The sequence below is a fragment of the Oncorhynchus keta genome, unplaced genomic scaffold (assembly GCF_023373465.1).
Source record: "Oncorhynchus keta strain PuntledgeMale-10-30-2019 unplaced genomic scaffold, Oket_V2 Un_contig_625_pilon_pilon, whole genome shotgun sequence".
NCBI classification, from domain to species: Eukaryota; Metazoa; Chordata; class Actinopteri; order Salmoniformes; family Salmonidae; genus Oncorhynchus; species Oncorhynchus keta.
Genome location: NW_026288763.1, coordinates 25,001 through 40,000, shown reverse-complemented (window position 1 = coordinate 40,000; position 15,000 = coordinate 25,001). Strand labels below are relative to the sequence as shown.

Genomic DNA, 15,000 nt, shown 5'->3' with positions numbered 1-15,000 from the left:
CAGAAATCTCAAGTGTCATCTTTCGGCCTCTGAGTGGCACAGCGGTCTAAGGCACTGCAGTGCTTGAGGCGTCACTACAGATCCGGGTTCGATCCCGGGCTGTGATGCAGCCGGCCATGACCGGGTGATCCATGAGGCAATGTCCAATTGGCCCAGCGTCTTCCGAGTTAGGGGAGGGTTTGGCCATCCGGGATGTCCTTGTCCCATCACGCTCTACCAACTCCCGTGTGACACGGTCGCCAGTTGTACTGTGTTTCCTCTGACACATTGGTGCGGCTGGCTTTTGGGTTAAGCAAGCAGTGTGTCAAGAAGCAGTGCAGCTTGGCGGGGTCATGTTTCGGGGGATGCATGGCCCTCGACCTTCGTACAGGAGTTGCTATGATTGGACAAGACTGTAACTACCAATTGCATATCACGAAATTGGGGAGAAAAAGGGGTAAAAAAATAAATATGTAAATAAATATAAAAACATAAATATATGTATATATATACACACACTACCATTCAAAACTGTGGGGTTACTTAGAAATGTCCTTGTTTTTTAAAAAAAAAAGCCCATTCTTTTATACAATGAAATATCATAAAGTTTATCAGAAATAAAGTGTAGACATTGTTAATGTTGTAAATTATTATTGTAGCTGGAAACAGCATATTTTTTAATGGAATATCCACATAGGCGTACAGAGGCCCATTATCAGCAACCATCACTCCTGTGTTCCAATGGCACGTTGTGTTAGCTAATCCAAGTTTATAATTTTAAAAGGCTAATTGATCATTAGAAAACCCTTTTGCAATTATGCTTGGAAACTGTTGTTCTTATTAAAGAGCTAGCACAGCTGGAAACTGTTGTTCTTATTAAAGAAATTGCAATACAACTAGCCTTTTTTAGACTAGTTGAGTATCTGAGAAAAGCATCAGCATTTGTGGGTTCGAGCTTACAGGCACAAAATGGCCTAGAAAATGACCTAAAAATAAAAGATTAAGATGGGCTCTACCTAGAAAGCCAGCATCCCGGAGTCGCCTCTTCACTGTTAACGTCCCGGAGTGAGACTGGACAGAGGGAACTCTACCTAGAAAGCCAGCATCCCGGAGTCGCCTCTTCACTGTTAACGTTGAGACTGGACAGAGGAACTCTACCTAGAAGAACAGCATCACGGAGTCGCCTCTTCACTGTTAACGTTGAGACTGGACAGGGGAACTCTACCTAGAAGAACAGCATCACGGAGTCGCCTCTTCGCTGTTAACGTTGAGACTGGACAGAGGGAACTCTACCTAGAAGGGGAGGGGGTTGTTTCCATCCAATCAAAGACTTGGTTCCAGTCATAATACAGACGGCTGGCTCGCGTTTCGTTTCACATCACTTGATACGTGAAGTGTAACAGCATGTGAACTATTGCACGACCAGGCTGGTCCCAGCAGGCTATTTCAAACATGTCACATGATATGTTCTGCCCTCAGGAGTACATCTGAGTGAAGTGAAGGGACGAGCTGCCCGTTGCATAAACAAGCACACACCGCTAAGCACAGGAAAACAAACTGCTCATAGGGAGTGGTATAAAGAGAGTGGAACAGGCAGAGGAGAGGTATTCGGTGAGTGTTGTGGCGTTTTCAGGTAAGGGGGCGTGGCCAGAGGGAGTAATGGTCTGGTGACAAGGTGACATGACCTTTGACCTTCCGCTACAATAAACGCTGTCAGGGCAAGAACAACTTGTTTTCCTAGAGGTTGGAACGTCTCAGCTACTTAAAAACAGCCAGCCCCTGCACATTCTATTCGCTGCCAAAGTCTGTAGTCAAAATTAGCAGCTTGGGCCTATAAAAAAAAATAAAAGATTTTGAACAGATTTGGGTCAGAGATAATAAAAATCCTGGCAGAGATAATAAAACTCCTGGCAGAGGAAATAAAAATCCTGGCATGGAGATCTTTGTACATTTCATTCTCTCCTTTTTTCTTTGTGTTTTCACTTTCTAAGAAGTTTTGTAGAAACTATGGATTCTGCCGTTGAGAAACACCGTGTGGAACTTGTTGCCCTTGAGCGAAGTGGTCACACAGCTGTATTAGAGGGAAATACTCTGCACGTCTGGGGAGGCTACATGGTAAAGCCTCAAACATGATTTGTAAATTCCCTTCCTGGAACTATCTTGAAAGCATTGCTAATTGATGGTGTTGTTTTGAATTGATGTTTAGCATTCACGTATACTGTTTAAAACATACATGCTGCTGATAGATGTATTTTCTCAGTAACAACGTGCTTAGATTTGTTTTTGGTTCTGTTCTGCAGTCAACCGCTGAGGGTGAAGTGTTCCTTCCCAGTGATGAAATCTGGTTGTATGACTTAGAAAGAGGTGTATGGTAAGAATATCAATGGAATTCTAACATAGTGTTTGTGTGTATGGGCTGTATATAACACAGGGTAAAGAATATCAATGGAATTCTAACATAGTGTTTGTGTGTATGGGCTGTATATAACACAGGGTAAAGAATATCAATGGAATTCTAACATAGTGTTTGTGGGTATGGGCTGTATATAACACAGGGTAAAGAATATCAATGGAATTCTAACATAGTGTTTGTGTGTATGGGCTGTATATAACACAGGGTAAAGAATATGAATGGAATTCTAACATAGTGTTTGTGTGTATGGGCTGTATATAACACAGGGTAAAGAATATCAATGGAATTCTAACATAGTGTTTGTGTGTATGGGCTGTATATAACACAGGGTAAAGAATATGAATGGAATTCTAACATAGTGTTTGTGTGTATGGGCTGTATATAACACAGGGTAAAGAATATGAATGGAATTCTAACATAGTGTTTGTGGGTATGGGCTGTATATAACACAGGGTAAAGAATATCAATGGAATTCTAACTTAGTGTTTGTGTGTATGGGCTGTATATAACACAGGGTAAAGAATATGAATGGAATTCTAACATAGTGTTTGTGTGTATGGGCTGTATATAACACAGGGTAAAGAATATGAATGGAATTCTAACATAGTGTTTGTGTGTATGGGCTGTATATAACACAGGGTAAAGAATATGAATGGAGAAGTTGTGTGGGAATAACACTGTATCTGGATATTCCCTCTGTAGATGCAGACCAGTAACATTTCAACTAAGTATCTACGTACCCTAACCCTTATCCTAACCCTAAACTTAACCCTTACCCTAACCCTTACCCTAAACTTAACCCTTACCCTAAACTTAACCCTTACCCTAAACTTAACCCTTACCCTAACCCTTACCCTAAACTTAACCCTTACCCTAACTTAACCCTTACCCTAAACTTAACCCTTACCCTAAACTTAACCCTTACCCTAAACTTAACCCTTACCCTAAACTTAACCCTTACCCTAACCCTTATCCTAACCCTAAACTTAACCCTTACCCTAAACTTAACCCTTACCCTAAACTTAACCCTTACCCTAAACTTAACCCTTACCCTAAACTTAACCCTTACCCTAAACTTAACCCTTACCCTAAACTTAACCCTTACCCTAAACTTAACCCTTACCCTAAACTTAACCCTTACCCTAAACTTAACCCTTACCCTAAACTTAACCCTTACCCTAAACTTAACCCTTACCCTAAACTTAACCCATACCCTAAAATTAACCCTTACCCTAAACTTAACCCATACCCTAAAATTAACCCTTACCCTAAACTTAACCCATACCCTAAAATTAACCCATACCCTAAACTTAACCCATACCCTAAACTTAACCCTTACCCTAAACTTAACCCATACCCTAAAATTAACCCTTACCCTAAACTTAACCCATACCCTAAAATTAACCCTTACCCTAAACTTAACCCATACCCTAAAATTAACCCTTACCCTAAACTTAACCCATACCCTAAAATTAACCCTTACCCTAAACTTAACCCATACCCTAAAATTAACCCATACCCTAAACTTAACCCATACCCTAAACTTAACCCTTACCCTAAACTTAACCCATACCCTAAAATTAACCCTTACCCTAAACTTAACCCATACCCTAAAATTAACCCTTACCCTAAACTTAACCCATACCCTAAAATTAACCCTTACCCTAAACTTAACCCATACCCTTATTCTTAACCTTTTTATTTATTTATTTCACCTTTATTTAACCAGGTAGGCTAGTTGAGAACACCTTTATTTAACCAGGTAGGCTAGTTGAGAACACCTTTATTTAACCAGGTAGGCTAGTTGAGAACACCTTTATTTAACCAGGTAGGCTAGTTGAGAACACCTTTATTTAACCAGGTAGGCTAGTTGAGAACACCTTTATTTAACCAGGTAGGCTAGTTGAGAACACCTTTATTTAACCAGGTAGGCTAGTTGAGAACACCTTTATTTAACCAGGTAGGCTAGTTGAGAACACCTTTATTTAACCAGGTAGGCTAGTTGAGATCACCTTTATTTAACCAGGTAGGCTAGTTGAGAACACCTTTATTTAACCAGGTAGGCTAGTTGAGAACACCTTTATTTAACCAGGTAGGCTAGTTGAGAACACCTTTATTTAACCAGGTAGGCTAGTTGAGAACACCTTTATTTAACCAGGTAGGCTAGTTGAGAACACCTTTATTTAACCAGGTAGGCTAGTTGAGAACACCTTTATTTAACCAGGTAGGCTAGTTGAGAACACCTTTATTTAACCAGGTAGGCTAGTTGAGAACACCTTTATTTAACCAGGTAGGCTAGTTGAGAACACCTTTATTTAACCAGGTAGGCTAGTTGAGAACACCTTTATTTAACCAGGTAGGCTAGTTGAGAACACCTTTATTTAACCAGGTAGGCTAGTTGAGAACACCTTTATTTAACCAGGTAGGCTAGTTGAGAACACCTTTATTTAACCAGGTAGGCTAGTTGAGAACACCTTTATTTAACCAGGTAGGCTAGTTGAGAACACCTTTATTTAACCAGGTAGGCTAGTTGAGAACAAGTTCTCATTTACAACTGTGACCTGGTCAAGATAAAGCAAAGCAGTGCGACACAAACAACAACAACAACACAGAGTTACACATGGAACCTAACCCTAGCCATATCCTTAGCAAGCAGTTGCTTATCAACAGATACAACACATAGTGCTTGACTGGTCTATAGTGTCTATAGTATTAGACTGGTCTATAGTGTCTATAGTATTAGACTGGTCTATAGTGTCTATAGTATTAGACTGGTCTATAGTGTCTATAGTATTAGACTGGTCTATAGTGTCTATAGTATTAGACTGGTCTATAGTGTCTATAGTATTAGACTGGTCTATAGTGTCTATAGTATTAGACTGGTCTATAGTGTCTATAGTATTAGACTGGTCTATAGTGTCTATAGTATTAGACTGGTCTATAGTGGTCTATAGTATTAAACTGGTCTATAGTGGTCTATAGTGGTCTATAGTGGTCTATAGTATTAGACTGGTCTATAGTGTCTATAGTGGTCTATAGTGGTCTATAGTATTAGACTGGTCTATAGTGGTCTATATTATTAGACTGGTCTATAGTGGTCTATAGTGGTCTATAGTGGTCTATAGTATTAGACTGGTCTATAGTGGTCTATATTATTAGACTGGTCTATAGTGGTCTATAGTGGTCTATAGTATTAGACTGGTCTATAGTATTAGACTGGTCTATAGTGGTCTATAGTATTAGACTGGTCTATAGTGGTCTATAGTGGTCTATAGTATTAGACTGGTCTATAGTGCTAGACTGGTCTATAGTGGTCTATAGTATTAGACTGGTCTATAGTGGTCTATAGTATTAGACTGGTCTATAGTGGTCTATAGTATTAGACTGGTCTATAGTGGTCTATAGTGGTCTATAGTATTAGACTGGTCTATAGTATTAGACTGGTCTATAGTGTCTATAGTATTAGACTGGTCTATAGTGTCTATAGTATTAGACTGGTCTATAGTGGTCTATAGTATTAGACTGGTCTATAGTCTATAGTACTAGACTGGTCTATAGTATTAGACTGGTCTATAGTGGTCTATAGTATTAAACTGGTCTATAGTGGTCTATAGTATTAGACTGGTCTATAGTATTAGACTGGTCTATAGTACTAGACTGGTCTATAGTATTAGACTGGTCTATAGTATTAGACTGGTCTATAGTACTAGACTGGTCTATAGTACTAGACTGGTCTATAGTATTAGACTGGTCTATAGTATTAGACTGGTCTATAGTGGTCTATAGTATTATACTGGTCTATAGTATTAGACTGGTCTATAGTACTAGACTGGTCTATAGTATTAGACTGGTCTATAGTGGTCTATAGTATTAGACTGGTCTATAGTGTCTATAGTGCTAGACTGGTCTATAGTATTAGACTGGTCTATAGTGGTCTATAGTATTAAACTGGTCTATAGTGGTCTATAGTATTAGACTGGTCTATAGTATTAGACTGGTCTATAGTATTAGACTGGTCTATAGTGGTCTATAGTATTAAACTGGTCTATAGTGGTCTATAGTATTAAACTGGTCTATAGTATTAGACTGGTCTATAGTACTAGACTGGTCTATAGTATTAGACTGGTCTATAGTGGTCTATAGTATAAGACTGGTCTATACTATTAGACTGGTCTATAGTATTAGACTGGTCTATAGTGGTCTATAGTATTAGACTGGTCTATACTATTAGACTGGTCTATAGTGTCTATAGTATTAGACTGGTCTATAGTATTAGACTGGTCTATAGTGCTAGACTGGTCTATAGTGGTCTATAGTATTAGACTGGTCTATACTATTAGACTGGTCTATAGTATTAGACTGGTCTATAGTATTAGACTGGTCTATAGTATTAGACTGGTCTATAGTATTAGACTGGTCTATAGTGCTGCACTGGTCTATAGTGGTCTATAGTATTAGACTGGTCTATAGTGGTCTATAGTATTAGACTGGTCTATAGTATTAGACTGGTCTATAGTATTAGACTGGTCTATAGTATTAGACTGGTCTATACTATTAGACTGGTCTATAGTATTAGACTGGTCTATAGTGGTCTATAGTATTAGACTGGTCTATACTATTAGACTGGTCTATAGTGCTGCACTGGTCTATAGTATTAGACTGGTCTATAGTATTAGACTGGTCTATAGTGGTCTATAGTATTAGACTGGTCTATACTATTAGACTGGTCTATAGTGCTGCACTGGTCTTATCTTCAGTTTGACCCCAGAATGTGACATCTACCCCCAAGCCAAATGTTCATTAAGACTTAGCTCTGTTCCTTGGAACTTCATGCTGTGTGTATTCATAGTTGGTTTATTCATTTTGTCTTCTGAAGGGAAATGTGTCAAATGTCAGGAGAGATCCCGCCCCCCATGTCAGGCACCTGCAGCTGCTTTCTAATTGGCCACATGTACATATTCGGAGGATATGATGACACGGGACAGACCAATCAGGTGAGCTAGCTCAACAGAAACTGTAGTGCCCTGATATGCAAATATTTTTTCTGAAAATCACCAAAAGCTTATTAATCATTATTAAGGCTTCCGTTGTTAGGAGACGGTTCAGATGGGTGTCGAACTCTAGCTTCAGAGACACGTGTGTTACATTCTGAAAAGACGTGTGCTTGTAGCTTTACCGTGTCAACCTCCTGGATGGGGACTACAGATGGAAGAAAGTGAAAGCTGAGAGTGGCTCTCCTCCTTCACCCAGAGATAAGCTGTGCTGCTGGGTTTTCAACAACAGGTCAGTGACATTAGACATAGTCAAATTAGAATACAACGTCAAAGCCCATTGCAGTATTGCTACAAACAGGAAGACAGTCAGGGTTCAAATGACACATTTTTAAGGGAATACTGTGAGATTCTGGCAATTAGCAATTAGCCTATGCTAGCTAGCCTTAGTGCAGTGACTGGAAGTCTACAGGTACAGAAAATCTTGTGATTTTTACCAATTAAGAATTTTCTGTTCTGTAGGGTCACCTGCTTTGAGAAGCTTCCATTCTGTAGGGTCACCTATTTTGAGAAGCTTCCATTCTGTAGGGTCACCTACTTTGAGAAGCTTCCATTCTGTAGGGTCACCTATTTTGAGAAGCTTCCATTCTGTAGGGTCACCTGCTTTGAGAAGCTTCCATTCTGTAGGGTCACCTACTTTGAGAAGCTTCCATTCTGTAGGGTCACCTACTTTGTGAATCTCCCATTCTGTAGGGTCACCTACTTTGAGAAGCTTCCATTCTGTAGGGTCACCTATTTTGAGAAGCTTCCATTCTGTAGGGTCACCTACTTTGAGAAGCTTCCATTCTGTAGGGTCACCTACTTTGAGAAGCTTCCATTCTGTAGGGTCACCTATTTTGAGAATCTTCCATTCTGTAGGGTCACCTATTTTGAGAAGCTTCCATTCTGTAGGGTCACCTATTTTGAGAATCTTCCATTCTGTAGGGTCACCTATTTTGAGAATCTTCCATTCTGTAGGGTCACCTACTTTGAGAATCTTCCATTCTGTAGGGTCACCTACTTTGAGAATCTTCCATTCTGTAGGGTCACCTACTTTGAGAATCTTCCATTCTGTAGGGTCACCTATTTTGAGAATCTTCCATTCTGTAGGGTCACCTACTTTGAGAATCTCCCATTCTGTAGGGTCACCTACTTTGTGAATCTTCCATTCTGTAGGGTCACCTACTTTGGTGGATATGGTCACAAGACACTTGATGACATCATGGATGACAAAAGCTTCATCGTGGACACGGCATCATTGGTACATTTTTGCTTTTTGTTTATGATGGCGGCCAAACGTATGAATTACAACCACCATTTTCAACGTGTTGTATTGTGTGTTTTGTAGGAGCAGAACGTTGGTTGGGGATGGAACAATGAAGTCCACGTTTTTGATACAACACTAGCCAGCTGGAGGGAACCACAGAGCTCTGTAAGAGAGACACACACTGTATGATTACATCACAACATAACTTCACTGTGTGGAACTTAGTTAGCTTGAAATGTCGCTGATGGAGCTATCCAATCGGTACCTGTTGTATAACTCAATCCGTTCCTACATTGTCAAGCTGGTGGTTGTGTGTGTTGGTGACATAGAGGACCCTGGTTCAAGTCCAGTCAGAGGAGAGGTAGAGGAACCTGGTTCAAGCCCAGTCAGAGGAGAGGTAGAGGACCCTGGTTCAAGTCCAGTCAGAGGAGAGGTAGAGGAACCTGGTTCAAGCCCAGTCAGAGGAGAACTAGAGGACCCTGGTTCAAGCCCAGTCAGAGGAGAACTAGAGGACCCTGGTTCAAGCCCATTCAGAGGAGAGGTAGAGACTTTGGAGAACTAGAGTACCCTGGTTCAAGCCCAGTCAGGGAGAGGTAGAGGACCCTGGTTCAAGCCCAGTCAGGGGAGAGGTAGAGGACCCTGGTTCAAGCCCAGTCAGAGGAGAGGTAGAGGACCCTGGTTCAAGCCCAGTCAGAGGAGAACTAGAGGACCCTGGTTCAAGCCCAGTCAGAGGAGAGATAGAGGACCCTGGTTCAAGCCCAGTCAGAGGAGAGGTAGAGGAACCTGGTTCAAGCCCAGTCAGAGGAGAGGTAGAGGACTTTGGTTCAAGTCCAGTCAGAGGAGAGGTAGAGTGGTTCAAGCCCAGTCAGAGGAGAGGTAGAGGACCCTGGTTCAAGCCCAGTCAGAGGAGAGGTAGAGGACCCTGGTTCAAGCCCAGTCAGAGGAGAGGTAGAGGACCCTGGTTCAAGCCCAGTCAGAGGAGAGGTAGAGGACCCTGGTTCAAGCCCAGTCAGAGGAGAGGTAGAGGAACCTGGTTCAAGCCCAGTCAGAGGAGAGGTAGAGGACCCTGGTTCAAGCCCAGTCAGAGGAGAGGTAGAGGACCCTGGTTCAAGCCCAGTCAGAGGAGAGGTAGAGGACCCTGGTTCAAGCCCAGTCAGAGGAGAGGTAGAGGACCCTGGTTCAAGCCCAGTCAGAGGAGAGATAGAGGACCCTGGTTCAAGCCCAGTCAGAGGAGAGGTAGAGGACCCTGGTTCAAGCCCAGTCAGAGGAGAACTAGAGGACCCTGGTTCAAGCCCAGTCAGAGGAGAGGTAGAGGACCCTGGTTCAAGCCCAGTCAGAGGAGAGGTAGAGGACTCTGGTTCAAGCCCAGTCAGAGGAGAACTAGAGGACCCTGGTTCAAGCCCAGTCAGAGGAGAGGTAGAGGACCCTGGTTCAAGCCCAGTCAGAGGAGAGGTAGAGGACTCTGGTTCAAGCCCAGTCAGAGGAGAGGTAGAGGACCCTGGTTCAAGCCCAGTCAGAGGAGAGGTAGAGGACTCTGGTTCAAGCCCAGTCAGAGGAGAGGTAGAGGAACCTGGTTCAAGCCCAGTCAGAGGAGAGGTAGAGGACCCTGGTTCAGAGGAGAGGTAGAGGACCCTGGTTCAAGCCCAGTCAGAGGAGAGGTAGAGGACCCTGGTTCAAGCCCAGTCAGAGGAGAGGTAGAGGACCCTGGTTCAAGCCCAGTCAGAGGAGAGGTAGAGGACCCTGGTTCAAGCCCAGTCAGAGGAGAGGTAGAGGACCCTGGTTCAAGTCCAGTCAGAGGAGAGGTAGAGGACCCTGGTTCAAGCCCAGTCAGAGGAGAGGTAGAGGACCCTGAACTAATTCATTATTTGCACACAAACAGCCAAGCAACAATTTGTCCTTCTGTACCTGTACTGTAAGTAGCTCTTTCTGACGACAGGGTCGTGCTCCTGCCCCCAGAGCTGCCCATGCAGGTGCAACACTTGGTCATAAAGGGTATGTCTATGGGGGCAGATTACTGGTGAGTACTCTGTTGACTTGAACTCCTCCTCACGTTTTGTTATTGCATTGATGCAGAGACACGGAAAACAGTAAATTAATGGGATTACCCTGGATCTTACTGTACAGTCAAGTTTAATACTAGTTTTAATACTAGTTTTGTTGACCTGTTTTGGGATGTTCAGTGGTTTGCCCTTCCTTCTACCCTTCTCTTTAGAAACCACACCAAGTGACATTCATTGTCTAGATCTAGAATCATGGACATGGTCTGAAATGTAGGTATTTATATGTCACTCTTTCAAATGATCATCTTTAAAACGTTCCAGTGTTTATCATAATAACAGCTTTGGTGTGTTTAACTGTTCCCCAGTCAAATGTTTTCTCCAGAGTGCCAACATCCACTGTGCCAGGAGGACGGTCGTGGCACAGCCTCACTGCAGTATCTGATAACACTTTGTTTCTATTTGGTGGACTGAATGTGGACTGCAAACCAATGAGTAAGTCATTTACCCATTTACACCCAGTAGGATGAAATCCTTAACTCAGCTGTTACTCAACAATTTGACCCACCTGGAAAACCTTCTGTTCCATGGAGTTCTTTCTTTCTTGTATCTGTTATGTTTCTGTAGGTGATAGATGGGTTTTAGAAGCGTTGACACAAAGACATGGAGGGAGTTTGACCATCAAACAACAACGGTTCAACCAAGGTAGTACAGTAGCTGACAGTTTAGCATCATGATAAATCTAGTTCTTAATCTGATTCAACTGGTATGACTGGTATGACTGGTATGACTGGTATGACTGTTATGACTGGTATGACTGGTATGACTGGTACGACTGGTTGACCCAGTACAGACTGGTATGGTCCTGGTCTGTAGCTCAGTTGGTAGAGCATGGCCCTTGTTCAACCCCAGGGTAGTGGGTTCAAGCCCATCCCCGGGACCACCACATAAGCTAGACATGTATGCTGGTTACACATGACTGTAATTATTTGGACAAAAGCGTCAAGCAAAATGGTCATATCTTATTATTATTATTATTAGTATGACTGGTATGACTGGTATGACTGGTATAACTGGTATGACTGGTATGACTGGTATAACTGGTAGACTGGTATGACTGGTATGACTGGTACGACTGGTATGACTGGTACGACTGGTTATGACTGGTACTGACTGTTAATGACTGGTATGACTGGTATGACTGTTATGACTGGTATGACTTTAGGTATGACTGTTATGACTGGTATGACTGGTATGAACTGGTATGACTGGTATGACATGGTATGACTGGTTTATAACTGGTATGACTGGTTTAACTGGTAAATGACTGGTATAACTGTTATGACTGGTATAACTGGTATAAACACTGGTATAACTGGTGATGAAACTGAGTAAGTAAATTTACACCCAGGTATGAAATGGTATAACTGGTATGACATTTGTATGACTGGTATAACTGGTTCCATGACTGTTATGATCTGGTATGACTGGTATGACTGGTATGACTGATATGACTGGTAGTGACTGGTATGACTGGTATAACTGGTATGACTGGACATAACTGGTATGACTGGTATGACTGTTATGACTGGTATGACTGGTATGACTGGTATAACTGGTATGACTGGTATGACTGGTATGACTGGTATAACTGGTATGACTGGTATGACTGGTATAACTGGTATGACTGGTATAACTGGTATGACTGGTATGACTGGTATAACTGGTATGACTGGTATAACTGGTATGACTGGTATGACTGGTATGACTGGTATGACTGGTATGACTGGTATGACTGGTATGACTGGTATGACTGGTATGACTGGTATGACTGGTATAACTGGTATGACTGGTATGACTGGTATGACTGGTATGACTGGTATAACTGGTATGACTGGTATGACTGGTATGACTGGTATAACTGGTATGACTGGTATGACTGGTATAACTGGTATGACTGGTATGACTGGTATGACTGGTATGACTCCCTGATCAAACTAAAGGTTCAATCATTCCATCTCCATCTCATCTGAAGTCTGTAAGTGCAGATCAAGGAGTGAAGAGAAATGAGCCTAAAATGTACAATGATTAAACGGAGTGCACATTCTCTGTACTTTGATTAAATCCCCCATTTCATTGACTTTCCTCCCCTGCAGGTTGTGGCACACAGCAAGCCAAGCAAAGGACTCTGACGTCGTTGTGTTTGGGGGTAGTTGTGACTACGTCCTCCGAGTAGGAACGTATGAGAATTTGACGGTATGACGATAGCCTTCAGCCAAATCATCCCAGTAGCCCTGGTTAAATGTAGAATCACTGACACGACAACTAACTGTTTGTTTTCACATGTTTTCAGGGCCACAGCAACGATGCACTTGTTTTCCAGACCCAGCCTTATCCTCTCTTTCGGTAAACTTTCTCAGAATAATCACAGATTTTATTTACGTCACATGTAATGTCCATTTTCATCGTCCCTTAAAGTAGAAATCAGTTGTCGAAACAATAACAAACTGTTTTCCCCTGTTTTGGTATGGGGCTGGAGAGGGAGCAACCACTCACATGTATAGACAGAGCTATGGATGGAAGGACTGACCATTATAGTTTTGGTATGGGGCCGGAGAGGGAGAAACCACTCACATGTATAGACAGAGCTATGGATGGACAGTCTGACCATTATAGTTTTGGTATGGGGCTGGAGAGGGAGAAACCACTCACATGTATAGACAGAGCTATGGATGGACAGTCTGACCATTATAGTTTTGGTATGGGGCCGGAGAGGGAGAAACCACTCACATGTATAGACAGAGCTATGGATGGAAGGACTGACCATTATAGTTTTGGTATGGGGCCGGAGAGGGAGAAACCACTCACATGTATAGACAGAGCTATGGATGGACGGACTGACCATTATAGTTTTGGTATGGGGCCGGAGAGGGAGAAACCACTCACATGTATAGACAGAGCTATGGATGGACAGACTGACCATTATAGTTTTGGTATGGGGCCGGAGAGGGAGAAACCACTCACATGTATAGACAGAGCTATGGATGGACGGACTGACCATTATAGTTTTGGTATGGGGCCGGAGAGGGAGAAACCACTCACATGTATAGACAGAGCTATGGATGGACGGACTGACCATTATAGTTTTGGTATGGGGCCGGAGAGGGAGAAACCACTCACATGTATAGACAGAGCTATGGATGGAAGGACTGACCATTATAGTTTTGGTATGGGGCTGGAGAGGGAGAAACCACTCACATGTATAGACAGAGCTATGGATGGACGGACTGACCATTATAGTTTTAACCATGTTCTGAGGCTATATGGTGTTTGTTTAAATTCACTTTGTTTACAAACAAACAAACATTGGAGTTAAACCAGCTCATTTTCCGGGTTCTGATTGGGTCCGACAGTTGAACTCAGCTCAAGAGGAAGTTGATAAGTTATAGTCTTCAAGAAGCAATGGGTACATATCATTCATTTATATGTCCAAAAATGGATACAGCATCTGCCAATTTCCACTTTAAACATGTTGCTTTGTCTTACAGGATATGTGTGGACTGCATAGCAAAGAATGTGAATAACAACAAGATGCTTCAAAACCAGCTTCCATCTCTGCCCCGGAAACTACTGGAAGCTGTACAGAGGAGAACATCCAGAATTATATAATACATATAGTGCATTCAGAAAGTATTCAGACACCTAGACGTTTCCCCGATTTTGTTATGTTACAGCCTTATTCTAAAATTGATTAAATTGTTTTTTTCCCCCTCAGCAATCTACACACAATAACCCATAATGACAAAGCAAAAATAGGTTTTTAGACATTTTTGCAAATGTATAAAAATAAAAAATTGGGGTGAAATATCACATTTCTGAAAGTATTCAGACCCTTTACTCAGTACTATGTCAAAGTAATTTTGGCAGCGATTACAGTCTTGAGTCTTAATTGGGTATGACGCTACAAGCTTGGCACACCTGTATTTGGGGAGCTTCTCCCATTCCTCTCTGCAGATCCTCTCAAACTCTGTCAGGTAGGATGGGGAACGCCTCTGCACAGCTCTTTTCAGGTCTCTCCAGAGATGTTCAATCGGGTTCAAGTCCGGGCTCTGGCTGGGCCACTCAAGGACATTCAGAGACTTGTCCCGAAGCCACTCCTGCGTTGTCTTGGCTGTGTGCTTAGGGTCGTTGTCCTGATGGAAGGTGAACCTTCATCCCAGTCTGAGATCCTGAGTGCTCTGGAGCAGGCTTTCATCAAGGAAAGGGAAGGGGGGATACCTAGTCAGTTGTACAACTGAATATTTTCAAATTAAA

The 15,000-nt window shown here is 42.3% G+C and overlaps 1 protein-coding gene and 1 long non-coding RNA gene across 49 annotated transcripts in view; both read left to right on the top strand.

The window, feature by feature from the left end:
- The first annotated feature begins 1,597 nt into the window (after positions 1–1,597).
- On the top strand, positions 1,598–10,705 carry LOC127925787 (kelch domain-containing protein 1). 40 transcript variants are annotated; one of them, XR_008122224.1, is made up of 12 exons: positions 1,598–2,094; positions 2,280–2,350; positions 7,269–7,386; positions 7,563–7,675; positions 8,599–8,683; positions 8,771–9,050; positions 9,427–9,498; positions 9,566–9,709; positions 10,034–10,105; positions 10,142–10,177; positions 10,214–10,249; positions 10,312–10,705. XR_008122224.1 is itself a non-coding variant. In XM_052511102.1 (9 exons), exons 1-6 carry the CDS (start codon positions 1,987–1,989, stop codon positions 8,876–8,878), a joined length of 603 nt encoding a protein of 200 aa, XP_052367062.1. In that variant the 5' UTR covers positions 1,600–1,986; the 3' UTR covers positions 8,879–9,050; positions 9,427–9,462; positions 10,106–10,285; positions 10,348–10,705. The 40 variants fall into 40 exon arrangements, 28 of the variants coding, with proteins under 28 accessions (XP_052367062.1, XP_052367087.1, XP_052367084.1 ...); XR_008122228.1 differs by lacking the exons at positions 10,034–10,105; positions 10,142–10,177; positions 10,214–10,249 and adding exons at positions 9,782–9,853; positions 9,926–10,033; positions 10,250–10,285 and having other exon boundaries at positions 10,348–10,705; XR_008122218.1 differs by lacking the exons at positions 9,427–9,498; positions 10,034–10,105 and adding an exon at positions 9,998–10,033 and having other exon boundaries at positions 8,771–9,122; positions 9,602–9,709; positions 10,106–10,285; positions 10,348–10,705.
- A 2,135-nt stretch (positions 10,706–12,840) lies between these two features.
- LOC127925789 (uncharacterized) overlaps positions 12,841–15,000 on the top strand; it is a 4,067-nt gene continuing 1,907 nt past the window's right edge. For all 9 annotated transcript variants that reach the window (XR_008122233.1, XR_008122231.1, XR_008122235.1 and 6 more), the window contains exons 1-3: positions 12,841–12,942; positions 13,040–13,092; positions 14,235–15,000. The exon at positions 14,235–15,000 is cut by the window's right edge. This is a non-coding gene — a long non-coding RNA (uncharacterized LOC127925789). The remainder of the gene's footprint in view (positions 12,943–13,039; positions 13,093–14,234) is intronic.

Coding starts and splice junctions, on each gene's coding strand:
- LOC127925787 (XM_052511102.1), top strand. CDS start 1,987: ATGGATTCTGCCGTTGAGAAACACCGTGTGGAACTTGTTGCCCTTGAG. Junction 2,351..7,268: donor GACTTAGAAAGAGGTGTATG/GTAAGAATATCA, acceptor TGTCTTCTGAAG/GGAAATGTGTCAAATGTCAG. Junction 7,387..7,562: donor ACACGGGACAGACCAATCAG/GTGAGCTAGCTC, acceptor GTGTGCTTGTAG/CTTTACCGTGTCAACCTCCT.